Here is an 18,300-nt window from a genome sequence, read left to right as displayed (position 1 = left end):
CGGAGGCCAATACTGTCAATTTGCGTCCGCACTACCCCAAATTCGACCCAGCAAGGTCGATTTTAGCGCCACTCCCCTCACCGAGGAGGAGTATAGAAGTTGATTTTAAGAGTCCATTAGGTCGACGGAACAGGATTGGTTGTGTGGACACAGTCATTTTTAAATCGACCTAACATGGCTAAATTTGACCTAACCCCGTAGTATAGACCAGGCCTGAGGGTATGTCTACACATAAAACCACTACCGCAGCGCAGCTGTGCCTCTGTAGCCCTTCAATGAAGACACTACTTACACCAACAGAGAATTCTCCCATCAACCTAGCACTGTCTACATCCAGGGTTATGGTGATTTAACTGCATTGCTCAGGGGCGTGAATACCGACCTAATATTCTAGGTGTAGAATAGGCCAGAAACAGACAGACAGACAGCTGAACCATGGTGTTAACCCTGGAAGAAACCTGTGGAGAGGTTTTTCAGTCAGCGGTGTAGGCTGAAAAATATGCCCTTGATACTGCAAGCAAAAGAATCTGTTTCCTGCTATTTGATTCCTTTTCATTCAGAGACACAGGACTTTGTACATTCTTTGTAAATAAACAAAACTGCATCAAAGAAATACCTGGCTATCACCAATTTCTGCTCCCATCTGGAATACCCCCAAGGGCCCCAAATTGACTGAGGTCAAAAAGAAAACGGGGAAAAAAGGACAACATTACTGTATTTGAGAAAATAAAATGTAATTTAGGCTTGAAACTAGGTGAAGGTTTCTAACCATCAGAGAAGTGAAATTCTGGAACAGCTTTCTAAGCGGAGCAGTGGCGGGGGGAGGGGGAAAAAAGAGTCTAACTGGCTTAAAGACTCAGCTTGCTAAATTATGGATGAGATTGCCTACAATGGCATGTGGCCCATCGGCGACTGCCAGTAGCAAAAATCCCCAATGGCCAGAGACGGGACACTAGACGGGGAGGGCTCCAAGTTACCTGGAAAAGAATTCTCTGTGGTATCTGCCTGGTAGGTCTTTCCCACATGCTCAGGGTCTAACTGATTGCCAACCCCAAATATGGCAGAGATCCTGGGGTAGTTTTGCCTTCCTATGCAGCATGGGGCACAGGTCACTTGCAGGTTTAAATTAGTGTAAATGGTGAATTCTCTGTAACTTTAAATCATTATTTGAGGACTTCAGTAACTCGGCCAGAAGTTAGGAGTCTATTTCAGGAGTGGGTGAGGCCTGCAACATGCAGGAGGTCAAACTAGAGGATCACAATGGTCCCTTCTGACTTTAAATTCTATGAGTCTAAGGGTACCCGCCGAATCGGCGGTAGTGTTCGATGTATCGGGGATCGATTTATCGCATCTCGTCTGGACGCGATAAATCGATCCGCTGATCAACGCCCGTACTCCACCTCGGCAGGAGGAGTAAGCGGCGTCGACGGGGGAGCCCGCGGCAGTCGACTCGCCGCCGTAAGGACGGCCAGGTAAGTCAAACTAAGATACTTCGACTTCAGCTACGCGAATAGCGTAGCTGAAGTTGCATATCTTAGTTCGAACCCCCCCCCTCCCCCCCGCTAGTGTAGCCCAGGCCTAAGTGTATTAAAGACTAATGGCATCACATTAAGACTACAGAATCGCTATTAAACTGTATAACATGTTTTTAAATACAGAATTTGTAGAAATTTCCCCCCTTTTTTTTTTAAACTGACATCTTCAATTGTGCAGTATCTACAAATAACATCTACTGGATAATCTTCAGCCTGGTGATTGCTAAACTAATCTCAGAGAGACAAAACCAAAGAACCAAGGACATTATTTCACCACAATGATATACTTTGTATTTTAAAGAACAAACTTCAGTAAATGGGAAAGGCAATTTGCATTTTAGAGATAGACACACTAACAAAAATTATATGTATAACTGAATTCCTTAAAGCACCTGGTTTATTCACCTGGTACTGTACTTACTTTCTTTACGAACATCATTAAGTGCTGCATTAAGTTCCTCCTTAAATACAATGGCTTCCTTAGCAATTTTCTCCCCTTTGTCCAATAGATTCCAAGTGGCTTTTTCCACAGAAGCTAAGAGGACACGGGCTCTTTTGGAACATCCTTTTTTCTTATTAGAAGGCGTTTGTGGACAATTCACTAATGTGGTAACCTAAAATTTAAAAATAAATAAATGAATGTCTTAAATTCTGCAGCCAATAGACTAATATTGCTTTTAGTTATTTAAAATTAACAACAAAATAATGAACAGCCCTAGGAGTGAGCAGATACTTCAAAAACAAAGAGCCACACCCAACAAGATATTTGGACATATTTTTTTTAATCTCAGTGTCTGACTTTTGAAATTCTCCCAGATATATTACCTTAATTTCATAGGGTTCAAAACAAAGCTGGTAGAATATCATTGTTGCCACTCTGACCCATCTTATTACCATTGCTCTAAAATTCTTATGCTGTTTCCTATAAAATATCATAATGACATAAAAATTAAAAGTGTATTTACAAAATCCTCAGTAACAGCAGGAAGCATAACTCTCAGTTTCACTTCCATTGCTCCCACAATCGCTTTTGGCTACTCCCCCTACCATCTCTCAAGCAGGGACAGAAAGAGCATCCACAGTATGCAATGGGTGCAGACCCATCTCTCCAAATTCTTCCCCTAATATAGGGCAGAATCACAGGGGACAGGATTTAGCCCAAAAGAATTCAATGTTTTTGCAAATCATTTAAGATGTGCATAATGTTTGTTTGGAATCTAAGTTAGAGCATAACCATCTAAACTGTTTTTAAATCATGCATTTTAACGAGCATAAGCAAGCTATTTTTATGTAGCTTCCCACTCTACATTCCGCATTTATTGAACACAACCTCCACACTCCATCATAAATTTTTCTAACAAAGTATTTTCTGATGCATTGCAATGGCTGTCACGCTAATAGTGCATTCTAAAGAGATTTTTTTTTTTTTTTAAAAAAGGGAAGTATTGTCGATTTAACAAACATCAAAAGATATTTTCACTAAATGATGTTTTGAATTCTTTATTATTCTTCTAGTTCGTTATGCTGTGCCAGCAGATCTTTAGTATAGTTTAAAATTCAAGTTCAACTAATTCAGACAGCTATAGTGCTTGTTGTTTGATATGAGACAGTATGTCAAAGGGTGCGTAATAAAGATAACACCACCCATCCGCCTCATTGGACAAGAAACTTGATTGGACAGCTGTGTGGAAGGCAGATGCAGGGTGGGGAGATGCAGGGTGGGGATGTCCAGGAAGTAGGTACTGGCCCCTCCTTCTCCATAGGTTCTCTGCCTCCGATTGGGCAGGCAAGGGTAGATGGAAGCTGATTGGCCCTTAGCTCCTCCCACTTCAGTAATTTAAACAATTTTCCAGGTCTTTGGAGCCTCTTGTTCCATTCATAAATGCTGGAACTAGGGGTGCTGAAGGTGCTGCTGCACCCCTGACTTGAAGTGGTTTCCATCATATACAGGGTTTACAGTTTGGTTCAATTGCTCTCCACACCTCCACAATACAAATTGTTCCAGCACCCATGGAACTTCCATTGTGGATGCCTCACCCTCCCCCTTTCTCCCTCCCTTTGCAGTATAGGAGCTGTGTTTTCAGGATGTTGCGTGTCTGACTGATTGCTTATTTGGGGTCAGGAAGGAATTTTTCCCATTAGGATCAAACTAGCAGAGATCTACTGTGTTTTGTCATCTTCCTGGCAGCATCTATGAGGCACAGCTCCGTTACGAGGAATAAGACTTTAAAATACCATTAGTAACTGGTGGTATTGTTTAGCTTGTCATAGCTTGAGGTCAGTGTTCAGTGTGGATAAAGGCCATGCCCAGAGGTAAAGAGACACCTGGTATTTCACTAGTGGCCCTTATGCCTATGGGAGAAAGGGAGTCCTGACATCTCCGCAGACCTGTGGTATGCTTTGTTCCCCATGCAGGGAGGAGAATGAAACTATTCAGATGAACGAACTGAATCCTAGAGGTAGGCCAGGGAGGGTCTACTCACAGTTATGGGTTATATGATAGGAGTCCTATAACCCACTTTACTGACCCACTTAAATGCCTAGCATGAGAGAGTTGGGGGAGGTAGGGCAGAGGCACCTCCTCCCCAGAGTTAAGCTAACAAAATTCCAGCCTTCCACATAAATTCATTCCTATGTCTGTCTCCCTTCAACTGCATATCCTGATCAAGACTCTCATCTGGTGGTATACAGGCTTTTATTCAGAAGTTCACATGGTTTCGTGCCCTGCTGGATCAGTGCCTAATAGAGGGACTTCAACAGATCCTCAGGAAAGCATTTCCATAACCAGTCCTTGAAACGAGGAAGTCTTGGCCCCTGCCTCATTCATATGGAATTTTGAGACAGAGAACAAAGACAAGCTGCCACCTGACCTCAACTAAGAGTAACAAGAAGGGTTTCTTCAGGTATGTTAGCAACAAGAAGAAAGTCAAGGAAAGTGTGGGCCCCTTACTGAATGAGGGAGGCAACCTAGTGACAGAGGATGTGGAAAAAGCTAATGTACTCAATGCTTTTTTTGCCTCTGTCTTCACAAACAAGGTCAGCTCCCGGACTGCTGGACTGGGCAGCACAGTATGGGGAGGAGGTGACCAGCCCTCCGTGGAGAAAGAAGTGGTTCGGGACTATTTAGAAAAACTGGATGAGCACAAATCCATGCGGCCGGATGCGCTGGCGGATGTGATTGCGGAGCCATTGGCCATCATCTTTGAAAACTCATGGTGATCGGGGGAGGTCCCGGATTACTGGAAAAAGGCTAATGTAGTGCCCATCTTTAAAAAAGGGAAGAAGGAGGATCCGGGGAACTACAGGCCAGTCAGCCTCACCTCAGTCCCTGGAAAAATCATGGAGCAGGTCCTCAAGGAATCAATTATGAAACACTTAGAGGAGAGGAAAGTGATCAGGAACAGTCAGCATGGATTCACCAAGGGGAAGTCGTGCCTGACTAACCTAATTGCCTTCTATGATGAGATAACTGGCTCTGTGGATGAGGGGAAAGCAGTGGATGTGTTATTCCTTGACTTTAGCAAAGCTTTTGATACAGTCTCCCACAGTATTCTTGCCTCCAAGTTAAAGAAGTATGGACTGGATGAATGGACTGTAAGGTGGATAGAAAGCTGGCTAGATCGTCGGGCTCAATGGGTAGTGATTAATGGCTCCACGTCTAGTTGGCAGCCGGTTTCAAGCGGAGTGCCCCAAGGGTCGGTCCTGGGGCCGGTTTTGTTTAATATCTTTATTAATGATCTGGAGGATGGTGTGGACTGCATTCTCAGCAAGTTTGCAGATGACACTAAACTGGGAGGCGTGGTAGATACGCTGGAGGGTAGGGATCAGATACAGAGGGACCTAGACAAATTGGAGGATTGGGCCAAAAGAAACCTGATGAGGTTCAACAAGGACAAGTGCAGAGTCCTGCACTTAGGACGGAAGAATCCTATGCACTGCTACAGACTAGGGACCGAATGGCTAGGTAGCAGTTCTGCAGAAAAGGACCTAGGGGTCACAGTGGACGAGAAGCTGGATATGAGTCAACAGTGTGCTCTTGTTGCCAAGAAGGCTAATGGCATTTTGGGCTGTATAAGTAGGGGCACTGCCAGCAGATCGAGGGACATGATCGTTCCCCTTTATGCGACATTGGTGAGGCCTCATCTGGAGTACTGTGTCCAGTTTTGGGCCCCACACTACAAGAAGGATGTGGAAATATTGGAAAGAGTCCAGCGGAGGGCAACAAAAATGATTAGGGGTCTGGAGCACATGACTTATGAGGAGAGGCTGAGGGAACTGGGATTGTTTAGTCTCCAGAAGAGAAGAATGAGGGGGGATTTGATAGCTGCTTTCAACTACCTGAGGGGGGTTCCAAAGAGGATGGAGCTCGGCTGTTCTCAGTGGTGGCAGATGACAGAACAAGGAGTAATGGTCTCAAGTTGCAGTGGGGGAGGTTTAGGTTGGATATTAGGAAACACTTTTTCACTAGGAGGGTGGTGAAGCACTGGAATGGGTTACCTAGGGAGGTGGTGGAATCTCCTTCCTTAGAGATTTTTAAGGTCAGGCTTAACAAAGCCCTGGCTGGGATGATTTAGTTGGGGGTTGGTCCTGCTTTGAGCAGGGGGTTGGACTAGATGACCTCCTGAGGTCCCTTCCAACCCTGATATTCTATGATATTCTATGAACTGTTTTGGACAGTCATGCGGAGACATGTCATGCAAATACCTCACGTCTAGATTATTAAAAAGAGTTTTCTTTTGACTGATGAGCACAGCCTCAGTTCAAACTTCAATAGAAAGAAACCAAATTATTTACTTCACATAAACCAGCCAGCTGCTGGAATATGTATTGAAAGCAACAGTCTAAATAACTTACTTTAGAAATCCTAGAATGTTATTTTCAGGGGATTCAATATACAGCCACAAGGACCATATTTTGTTAAGAGCCAGTTTCACAGTTTATAGGCTGATATTTCCAATGTGGAAGGCGGCAAACTTAATGTTAAAGACTAGCATGCAAGCCTGAATGATTTAAGTCCTGAGAGAAAATACCATTTCACCTAAATGAAAAGCAGGATGGATTTAAAGAAATATGGTTACTTGCCATTCTCAGAAATTTATTACTAGTACATTTTGTTTATTTTAATTTTCACTGCATTCAGATGTGTGTAATGTACCTTTACACACATGTGATAGTTGTTTAATGTGTTTTGTACAATTAAAAAAAGTCAAACAGAAATAAAAAACAAACAATAAAAATATGATACTCATTCCAGTAGATGAAAGCTTATACCTGCAGGACCCTGCATCTTCAGGATCTCTGTCAGGAACATCAGAAGATAAAACATAATGCATTCATTTCCATAGAAATGGGCTCAATATTATTTCATTGAGGCAGACTCTGATTTAAAATACCCATCACAATTTGATAAAAAGTTCTTGGCTCACTTAGGTTAGGAAATATAAAAATAATCTTGAAAGATGTGAATGAGGGGTGCAACTTGCACAGGGATAACTGAACTGTGCAGTGGCATCATACTAGGTTTGTTCCTTTTGCTACATCATTAATACAGCTAGCAGTGGAAGGGTACAGTACCCAGACAAAATGCTAGCATAATAGCACATGCTATCAGATAAAGTATGATCCCATTTATCCAGTCCATGCTCAATCACAACTCCCAGTTAATTAAACACTGTCACATCCTCCTGCACCCCAGTGGCAATGCACACCAAGCATGTTTTCCAACACTCAGTGAAAACCTTGATTTTCAAAAGGTATTCAGTATATCTGGAGAAAAAGAATTATACTACAGATTCAAGCTTCATTCCTGAGATACCTCCAAGCTGCAAATGTCAAGCAAATTGTCTTTGCTTTTCATTTCCAGATTTCATCTAAAAGATTTTGAGTTAGGCCAGAGGCTGGGCTTTCTTGATTTAAGGGTCTGTGTGTACCCAACACAGGCTCTGAATAGGTTAATATGGGCCTCAGAAGCCAAATCAACATATCAAACTGCACCTGCTGAGTGGGCCAGTTGGAACTGGGAAGCCTTTCACTGTTCAAAAGAATAAAGCATTTGTTTTGAGCTGCCTAGCGGCAAGGGCCATACAGCTTGCCTATACTTTCAAACACTAACAGTCCTTTTTGTAATTCAGATGTCTGGAGAAAAAGAAGTACTGCCCATACAAATTGTGGTTAATAGTTTTTTGCCACTCTTAGGACAGGTCTGCACTACAGAATTACTTCAGTATAACCATGTTGTTCAGGGGTATGAAAAATCCACACCCCGAGCGATGTAGTTATACTGACCTAAGCACTGGTCTAGACAGCATTATGTCAGCAGGAGAGCTTCTCTCACTGACATATCTACTGCTTCTCGTGGAGAGCTCTCCTGTCAGCATAGAGTGTCTCCATTAAAGCACTATAGCGGCATCAGTGCCAACTGTGCCAATGCAGTGTTTTAAGTGTAGACCTGCCCTTAGAGTGCACTTATTCTGCACAGAACTAAAGACAACTCCCCTATTACTAATAGACTTCCATTGGCCCTTCTATCCAAAAGGAGAAACCCTAAGCTACAAATGTGTTGTGACAATCAGAGGCCAGACACCCCAAGGGGATAACAGAAGGTTTAACCCCCCCAAAAAAGCAGTTAAACCAACTGACTGCATACAATGTTATTGTACTATAAAATATATCAAGTGAGGTCTTTTGTGAAAGCTTGTAATGCTCTGAACTTGGCCACTATGACATATGTATACAGACTGTCATTTTACATTTTGTGTATTTAGAAAACTGTGCTCAATCTGTTCTGCAACTTCAGCTACACCTCACAGCAAGGTGGTGAGCAGTCAAGCAGGAAGGGGCACCTACCAAGCCAGTTGTTCACATCAAACTGGCTTCAAGTAACTATCCCCATTGTCCAACCCAGGAAGAGACATTAATGGAAAGACACCGAGATAATTTGAAATTGAAAAGAAGATCCCAGCTTCCAAATTGGGGGGAATTTTCCTCTTTGACTAACCACGAGTCACCATGGACAAAGAGAAAAAAAATAAGTCTTTTAAAAGCAGGCTTGGAACTGAAGATTTTTATCCAGAACTTGGAGGACAGTCTCAAAGTGGCAGGCTGTCTGTGAATGCTGAATGCCTCCTATAGCTAGGGGGTATGCTGGGAAAGACAATAAATGACTCTTACTAGAAATATGAAAACGTAAAGCCTGATGTTGCATCTTTGTGTTTATTTTCTGTGTAACTTGTGCTTCCCTTTAATAAAAATATCAAAGATGAAATAGTAAGTACGCTTTATTTTTATCCCAAGCAGGTGTCTGGTGTGCAAACTGCACGGAGCATGTGTGCCAAAGGGAGCTGATAACTGTGGTGCTGGTTTCATGTCTTCAGAGTTGATATACCAGAGGAGAATGGTCCAAGTGTCTTTTCAGTAAAAGAATAAGCAGGCCTGAGAACCACAACACCAAATATACTTGACCCTTCCCTGTCCCCTACCCACCTATTCTTTTCCCCTCCATGCATATCCCCAATCTGCTGCCTCTTTAGTTGTAGTGAGACTGCTGTTCTCTGTCTGGTGAGCACTCTCCTGGGGGATGCCATGGGCATGCTCTTTCCCAGGTCCAGCAGGAGAGATGCCTTCACATAAATGCACAAGAGAGAAAACTCAACTGAGCTTCAACAAAACAATGAAACTGGCTATACACCTAATGTTGTCAAATGAACACAATGAACAAACTGAAAGGAGAGTTTTCCATTAAACTCCTGCAGTCACAGTAACCTTAAATACAACAAATCTTGAAACAATAATAGGTACAACACTTTCAGATGAAGACAGTTTACATGTTGATGGGATCTCTTTAAAGGAAAGCTGCCGGGAAAAAAAAGGGGGGGGGAATAGAAGAATTTGGCAAACATCCTCTCCAAACCCCAGAGTTCAGGGTTTTTAAGTGGATTGTACACCCACAGTACACTCACATGCCTATAAGCAAAATAATAAGGTCAGAAACTACCTGAAATCAGTGTTGCCTTTGTGCTACATATATTATTCAACAAAGTTATTTATTATGAAGCCTACTTGGGGAGTTCACAAATGGCATGTCACTGAGAGTGCATCCCAGCTTTATGATTCAGCAACCTTTAGAACCTAAAAAGCCTATACAAAATATTTCTTGTAGGCTATCAACCTATTCAATCTGACAGTACAGTCAGACTTTATAGTGCTTGTGAATTAGGCAAAAAATGCAACACTCATCAACTGAGCTTTTACCTATAAAGACACAAAGGTGCAGATATGATCTAGATTGGACCACTTTCACAGACTGCATCTAGCAGTGTGGCCCACCTTTTACAGATTATACAATAAATAGAAGTAAAAAAAAAAAAATGCAACTCTGCATAAAACCAAGTTTCTCCCCCCCTTACATTGCCAAGCAGAGATAGTGGGCGGGGGGGGGGGGCAGAGTGAGGATAGCCAGCTTCATCAATATTACTGAACATGCTCAGTACAAGCCAACCAGCAAATCTGGGGGAGCATGACCCTGCATGCCCCCCCCCCATGTATCACCTCTTTTGCCCAGTGAGGACTTTTTAAAGCGATTAAATGCATATGCATATAGTTACAATAAAAAAAATGTAATTGCTGGGGAAACGATTGTCTAATCCTTTGGAGGAATTTATTGCAGATAGATGCAACTGTGAAAGTTATCACACAGAGTAAATGGAATTGGATGACTAAAATGTATCAGTCTTGGCATCCATGCACAATTACCTCCTGATTTACCTACGTACTGGGGAAAAGTTTTAAATTAAAGGGAAATCAAAGCTTAAAGTGAAGAATAAGGAAACTATTAAAAGAAACAGGCTAAAGATTTATGAACAAATGAATCTGGAAGTCAGACAGTGACGTAAGTCACTATCAATTAGTGCACAGATTAGATGTAAAGGCAATAAGTAACCTGGAACATTCTGCACTCAACACTTTAAGGAATATAACAAAACAATGGAAGCTATACTAAGGAATAAATGCAGAGAGATTAACGACGACTATTCGCTATAGCGAAATAATGACGATTTTTCATAACTTTCTTTTAAGATTAATGTAGATCTGGAATCTGTAATGGAAGATACTAACTTCAGACAGAATCAAAGCCTTAGAATGTTTATTTTATTTATTCATTACTGGTGACCAAGAATAAGTTAGTTTATTTTGAATTAGCCTTGTCACCTTGTGGTCATACTCTGCATTGACCACAGATACTACTTTTAGGGGAGCTGCCAAAGGAAACTATTGTAGAGTCATCTAGAAAAAAAAATGTTTCTGTTCTGATCTGGATCCACCTTCTACCTCCCTCCGAACCTTTACCTTTATTCAGACACACACTTCCACCACAACTGGAGTCACAACATAGGATCTGCACCAATAAATTCAACAGGTTGTTTCTATTTCAATCAACATTAGGACATTTTTACTTCCAGGGACAAAGGTTTGGATCCTCCAAAGGGATGAGCAACCTCAACTGCCTTTTAAGACAAGTGACACCTCAAAGGGCTGTAATACAAACTAAGTACCGATGTAAAATAATCAGGGGTCACCAATGTGTCCATGGTAAAAATTTTGAGGTCCGTGGTAATTTTTCAAGAAACGTTGAATGACATAACCCCCTTCCCCCTCCCCCCCCCCATGTCTATCACTAAGTAAGGTAACTTTGTCAAGTGTCCGTCACACAACATGGTAGTGCCAACCCCTGAAAATAATCTATTTGACTAGAGTATGAGGGCCTGATCCAAAGCCTGTTGACAGAGGCCACACATGGAGGGGCACACCGGGTCACGTGTCACACACACACACACACACACACACCCCGATTCGCTGCTTGGCTTGTACTGAGCATGGTCGGTAACATCTTCTGAAGCTGCTGCCCTCACTATTGGCAGGCACGGGTTGTCTCTGCCTGTTGAAATCAATGGGGGAGGGGAGGGTCTCTCATTGAATTCAACAGGCTACAGATCAGGCCCTAAGGAAGGATTATGTTCTAACAGTCAGCAGGAGCAGAACAACAAATGAACAGTATAGCACTGTGACAAGAAGTTTGCTCTGCAGTGGTGACAAATTTTGAAAGAAAGTGATGTGCTGACATGGCTGTGCTACATGTAACTGACTAGAAGTGTCATTAGGTGGCCGCCTCTCGCACACGCCCTCGTGGCCTAAGGGCAGCCCTGCAAGCAGACCCCGCCTCAGTTTCTCCCTTCAAGGCCTTTCTTCAATAACTCTCAACCCTGTTGTTCTTTCACACCCCTTCTCAGGTTCTGGTTTATGAAATTAACAAACATTCAAAATGTCAAATCCATCCATTTACTTCATTATCAGGTCACTCTGAGGCCTTTCCTGTCTGTAGTCTCATTCCTCAAGTCCCAAGTTTCCTCTTCCGGAGCCTACTCACTCCCAGCAACCTCTGTACTCCATTCTAGTCTCCCTAGGAATCCCCCCCTCTCTGTAGCTTACAGCTGCTCTTCATAAGGTAATCAGCCGATCCCCGCTCAGGTGTGTCCCCTTAGTAACTAGGGTTGGCTGGCCCTAGCCCTCAAAGGGGCAAGCGACCCTGTTACAAAAATCAAATGCCGCTACATCTGTGCATAAAAAAAAAAAAATCCAAGAATAGTTTAGGATTCAGAGAAGAGGACGTATTTCCTATTCCTAGCCTAATAAAGAAAGGACTACTGTTAAAAAGGGTGGTATAGTACAAGTGCCTTTTTTAAAAAAAAACAGTCACATGCATAATCATTCTATTGCAATTCTGTCTAGGTTTTTTTCAACAAGGCATTTTCCATTGCATAGATGTAAAATAGAAAAAGAAGTTTCTTGTTTACGTGTAAACTCAGCTGTGTGTGATCAAGATTTTCTCTTTAAGTGGTGAACACTTTTGGAATAACCCTAGATTTTATAGTGTGCTTACACTTAACAGACTCAATTTATAGAGTTGCTGGAGTTTTGTTAAACCATTGGGTCTATGTTTCTGTTGACAAAAAACCCTGTCAATTTAAAATAATGATTGTACAATATACAATAATTAAATGGCAGGGATATTAGGGACTGTCAAACAGGTTCATCTAAAACAGAACATGGCACAGAATGTGAAGTCTTTTAGGTTCAGATAACTAGACTTATCTACAGATCTCAAGATCCTTCCTTTCCCCTCTGTCCATCAACTGCAACAGACTCCCTTCCTTCCTTCCATGTGACATTTTATATACTGGAGCTCCACTTGTAATCTCTCTCTCCCTTCTATATTTACATATTCATTAGATAACACTGAATAAGGGTTTCAGTGGAACAGATTATATTAGGTACAATAAAATGTGCTGCATTTGTGAGAATAGAGGAAGCTAAGTGAATTGGACTATTCCTGAGCCAGTATTGTGTATACATAGGTACAGAAGACTCAGATACAGTTTTCCCATCATTAGGTAGGAGTAAAGTAAATTCTTCCCTCGTTTCTCTCCTCTTATGAATGTCCATAATATTTTTGCAGTGCTAAAAATACCTGAATTATCAATGGTTCCAACAGCTTCTCCACTGTAAATGTCTGGATCTGAAGATCCTGAGGATCAATTTTCAATGTAACATTTGGCACTGCTGCTGACATGTCACCTGTAAACAAAACAAAGATACAACAGTAAATAACAATAATTGGGTCAGCAAGACTGAGACTGGTATGGACCGAGGTACTTGGATAAGTGGAATGAGGATCAGGGCCTAGGCTACTATGGTATTGTGTCAACATAATATTCCTAACAAATTGTAGATAGAATGTTAACTATTTAGCACCTAGAACAGTGGTTCCCAAACTGGGGTTGCACAACATTACAGGGGGTTTGCCAGCAAAATTTCCCTAATGGTGTCCAGAGGACCCCAGACATGGGAAGCAGCAGGTGGGATGCGGTTGCAGGGCAGACAGAGCCCGCGCCAGTTGGGGCCGGCAGCCCAAGCCCCAGTAGTCAGCGCGCGGCTGGTAGCCCGAGCCCCATGGCGAATGGGGCTGGGCAGTTGGGGCCGGCAGCCCAAGCCCTGCCCCCATCAGCGCAGGGCTGGTAGCCCAAGCCCCATGGACAATGGGGCCAGGCAGTTGGGGCTAGCAGTCTGAGCCCTGCCCCCGTCAGCGGGGGGGCTGGCAGCCCGAGCCCCAGTGGTCAGCATAGGGTCGGCACGCCAAGCCCCATGAAGCGTGGGGCTGGGCAGTTGGGGCCGGCAGCTCAAGCCCCAGCGGTCAGCGGGGACCAGCAGCCTGAGCTCAGTGGAGTGCAGAGCCGGTGGCCCAGACCCCAGCACGGGGCCAGCAGCATGAGCCCCATGGTTGGCAGGGCTGCAGTTGGGACCCCAGGCACGCAGGTGGCAGCTCAGACCCCTGTCCTTGGTAGACAGGGAAGTTGGGCGGCATGAAGGGCAGATTGAGCAGGGGCCACCAAATTCCAGAATATTTCACGTACTTTGTGCAGAAATGGGTAGTATACACAACTGTCTGTTGACCCATACCAAAGTTAAATGGCTCTCATGGGGCAAAATCCTTGTGCGCTTGTTTGAGCTTAGAACAGAAATCCTAGTTTTTTTTTCCAGCAGCCACCCTTTCCAGCTTGCCAGCTGTATGGAAAATAATGTCTGGCTCCAGAGCCTAGCTTATTTAGCAGATATTTTCTCAAGAATTAATGACCTACATCTATCTCTTCAAAGTCTCAATATAACATTTTTCAATGTGCAAGAGCGAGTTGAATCCATGATAAAGAAGTTGCAGTTCTGGGAAAGTTGTTTGGAAAATAATCAAACTGAGTGTTTCAGTAATCTGCCAGGAAGTCATGAAGAACATAAGCTTCAGTTGGATCAGTGCGCTAAAACTAATATACTGTAATTGCACATCTAAAAGGACTTTGCACAACTTTTAGGGAATACTTTCCAGCTATGTCAGGCGATGATGACTGGATTCGCAACCCTTTTGATGATACCACTTTCTCAACACAGATATTGAAAAAGAGGAAATTGATTGAGATCTCCTATGATTACAAACTGAAAAGGAGTTTTAGAAATCTGTCATTGATCAACTTTTGGCTGAGTTTAAGAAACAAATACCCCCTTCTGGCAGAGAAAGCTACTACAGTTTTGTTACCATTTTCAACAACATACTTATGCGAGAAAGCGTTTTCCTTGTATGCACATCTGAAAACTAAATACAGAAATAGACTTGATGCCGAACCAGACCTGAGACTTTATCTTTCTCCAGTGGTTCCGGATTTCCAAGAGCTATGCAGAGCAAAGCAAGCACATCCATCACACTGAGGAAATTTAAACAAATCCCTGGAAATATTCATTTTTAGGTGGGGGTTCACGAGATTTCACAATTTAGTGAAAGGGGTTCGCGGGTTGTTAAAGTTTGGGAACCACTGACCTAGAAGACACATTAAACACACCTCTGCAAAGTATATTTAACCAATAAAGGCTTCTAATACAGAAATAACAGATGACTGTCTTTTATAAATAGGACTTATTACAACTGCTGTATATTACAGTAGTAAAATACTGTGATTATGCAGTCTAGGGTGATATGCATCTCCTTGTGGTGAACCTAGCACTGATTTAATGTGAGACAGTAGGCTCAGGGTTTCTAGTGAAAAAATTTATTATAGGCAACTTGAATAACATGTTGCTCATATTTCCCTCCCTGTGTAATGAAGAAAATATTAGCTTAAGTCATGTTGATAATGATGATTGAAAAGTTAAGGTTAGAGGCAATTTATGTTTGCACCATTCTCAGTAAAGGTTACATAAGTAGCAAGTTTACTGCTTAATTACTAGTCTATCACATTTGCAGCTCGTCGTGGGTTCTAGTATATTCAATTGTATAGGAGTAGATGACAACCATGAGGAGTAGAAGTCTTTACAATACTATTCCTGACTAAAGAAAACTTCCTACCTTTTTGTCTAGCACTTATAGCAAGAATTTTAGATTTTTACATAAATTTAAGTATTCTGGTATTGCCAAAAAAAACCTGAGGAAGCTTTTAAACAAGAAAATTAGGTTATTTGATTTGAATGCTGCAACACCATTATAAGTAAAGATACAACACAGTATGCAACGTATAGGATTACTACCACACTTAGGGTCTGCTGTCAGTCCCCAGTTCAGGAAAGCATTTGAGCACATGCTTAATTTTAAGCACATGTTTAAATCCCATTGATTTTAGTGTGACTTAAGCACATGCTTAAAACCAAATACATGTTTAAGTGCCCTCCCTGAGTAGCCTAAAACAGGAGGTAACAACTGTGCCAAAGCCCATGTTATATAGGTTAAAGTTGCCTCTAAGAGAAATTGGGGAGGACATTAGTCCTCACTATAAAATGGAGAAGGCTACTTCTTGTGGGAGTTAATGCCCGTCAAGACATCTGTTGACATGATCATGAGCATTAAAACATCAGCTGTCTCCCCCCCCCATATTATTTATATTCACATAGCAATTGGGACCACTAGTCCTGGACCACGACCCCAGAGTGCTAGGCGCTGTACAAACACGGAACAAAAAAAATTTGTCCCTGCCCCATACAGCATACAATCGAAGCATAAAAGATTGTGCTACCTAAAATCTTCTGGCAACCCTATAGGGAAAAAAAATCAAAACCAGACACATGCAGAGAGAGGTATTGCTCTCCAGTAGGACAGAATAAAACACTCATCTTTAATCTTTATTAACTCAGCAAAAGCTCATGTGAATCTATATCTAGATTGACTTTAATGTCAATGAAAGTTTTGCCATTGAGTCAAATGGGGCCAGGATTTCAGCCCTGGACTTTAATTTAGAAACAAAACTGGCTTTGGCATGACAGCCATAAGAATGGCAAAAGCCAGGATTTCACATTAACATTGTCCTGAGGACACCACTTTACCTAGTGGCAAAGTGGCTGTGTTAAAAACTATTAAATCTATTTCTTTATTTGCATCCTTATCGCTGTCAAAATTTACGCCATTGAAAAGATGGATTAGTTCAGTACAGAACAATAGGCAACAACCATTGCAGGAGGCCCTTCGTTAAAATAATTGGTAGTAGAATCAGGAAATTCTTCTGTTCTGGTGGAACTCTTGTTGTTCCATTAAAGTTACATTGGTGCCCCACATTTTTGGTTCTGTAGCGGGGTGAACACCCACTCCAGCCCTGAAGGGGTTGGAAAAGCCCTGCAGAGGGCTGGGGCTGTGTAAAGGAGCCAGGGCCAGCTCCAGGCACCAGCCGAGCAAGCTGGTGCTTGGGGCGGCAGATTGAACGAGGCGGCATTCCGCCCAATCCTCGGGTGGCACGGCCACTTTTTTTTTTTTTGTTCCGCTCCGGCCGCCCTGTAGGGGGCAGTGGCGCGGAGGACCAGAGCGCCCTGCAGCAAGCCCGGCAAAGCAGTCCTCATCCTTCCCTCCCCACTGACTGGAGCGGAGCCCTCCCGGCAGGCGGCGCGCGGCGCGGCGGGAGGGGCCGCATGGCAGCGCCCCGCTGTAGCCCTGGCCGCCCCCCTTCTCTCTCTCTCTCTCCCGCCCGCTCCCTCCCCCTCCCCCCTGCTAGCCGGTCCCCCTGCACCCGCACTCCAGCACACAGATCACTGGTTTTTTTTGTTTGTTTGTTTGTTTTTTGCCGCCCCATTTTTTGTTTTTGTTTTTGTTTTTGCTTGGGGCAGCCAAAAAGCCACAGCCGGCCCTGAAAGGAGCAAAACCCCGGCTGATTGGGGAAGTGGCTGCAGATGGGGCCACGCCCCAAACTGAAGAACTCAGCCTTATAAGAAGGCCAGGGCAGCCAAAAGCTGAGGAGTCTTCCTCTGACAGGAGAGAGAGAGACAGGCCTGGCTGCAGGGAGTGTACCTGGGCACCTAGAGTGAGGCAGGGCTGGGGAAAGGCCTTGGGGGCTGGGAAGCCCTAGGCCAGCAACTCCCCAGGCTGCAGGGCCTGGTCCTAGGCCCATATAGGTATTGGGGTTGCAGAGGGGCAATCTGAGGGTGGGTAAAGGCAGCCAGTCCAAACCCCTTGTTGCCGGTGATGATTGGCTGATAGACTGCAGTCTGCCCTGGGCTGCGGGGGCTAGATGATGACTGGCAGTAGCCACAACTGAGGTGACATTGGGATAGGGGGTGGGGGTTCCCCTAGGTGGGAGACCCAGAGAGAGAGTGGGGTACTGCCAGGGGGGCAGCACTCAAGCCAAGGGCACCGGGGTCCGGGAGGGATACGGGGGCCAATGACAGGCGGGACATCTGGCCTGCAGAGGGCGCTCCGGACACTGGGTGAGCTAATTCCCAAGATGACCAGCAGGAGGCGCCACAGGGGTGAGTCCGCGCCTGATTACAGTTCATATCTGCTATTTGAAAATTTGAGAATGAATGACAACTATCAAAGACTACAAAAGCTGCACAAAGAACAATTTGTTTCATCCATCCTCCTAGCTTCTGTAAAGTTCTTATCCCCTTTTCATCTCAGTTTTTTCCATCTCCATAAACTTGAAATTGGCTATACTGTATATGCTGAAAAATAAGGTCATTTAGATGATCCTCATTTTTTTTCTTTGCATAGTTATTCACTGTCAGTGAATTTAATGTTTAGAATATATTTTAAAAAAACTATTTTTTCTTCTTTTAAACCAAGAACAATTCAGCAGGAGAGAAGTTCTCTAAACTTTTTCCCTATTCTCATATTCTAGGCATTTTCTAGTCTTCACTGTGACAAAGTAGACTCTCTCCATCTGCTGTCCAGTGGAGGTAGCAAGGGAACAAG

At 43.4% G+C, this 18,300-nt stretch overlaps 1 protein-coding gene across 1 annotated transcript in view; it reads right to left on the bottom strand.

The window, feature by feature from the left end:
- Positions 1-13,161, bottom strand: part of CTNNA3 (catenin alpha 3) — a 1,024,091-nt gene extending 1,010,930 nt beyond the window's left edge. The window contains exons 1-2 of the mRNA XM_065408662.1: positions 13,060-13,161; positions 1,957-2,149 (exon numbers count right to left, since the gene is read on the bottom strand). Coding sequence (XP_065264734.1) covers positions 1,957-2,149; positions 13,060-13,161 — 295 coding nt within the window. The remainder of the gene's footprint in view (positions 1-1,956; positions 2,150-13,059) is intronic.
- Positions 13,162-18,300: the final 5,139 nt, after the last annotated feature.

Source organism: Emys orbicularis, chromosome 7 (genome assembly GCF_028017835.1).
Source record: "Emys orbicularis isolate rEmyOrb1 chromosome 7, rEmyOrb1.hap1, whole genome shotgun sequence".
Classification (NCBI taxonomy): Eukaryota; Metazoa; Chordata; order Testudines; family Emydidae; genus Emys; species Emys orbicularis.
Note: the sequence above shows the minus strand (reverse complement) of the source record. Positions and strands in the feature narration are given on the sequence as shown.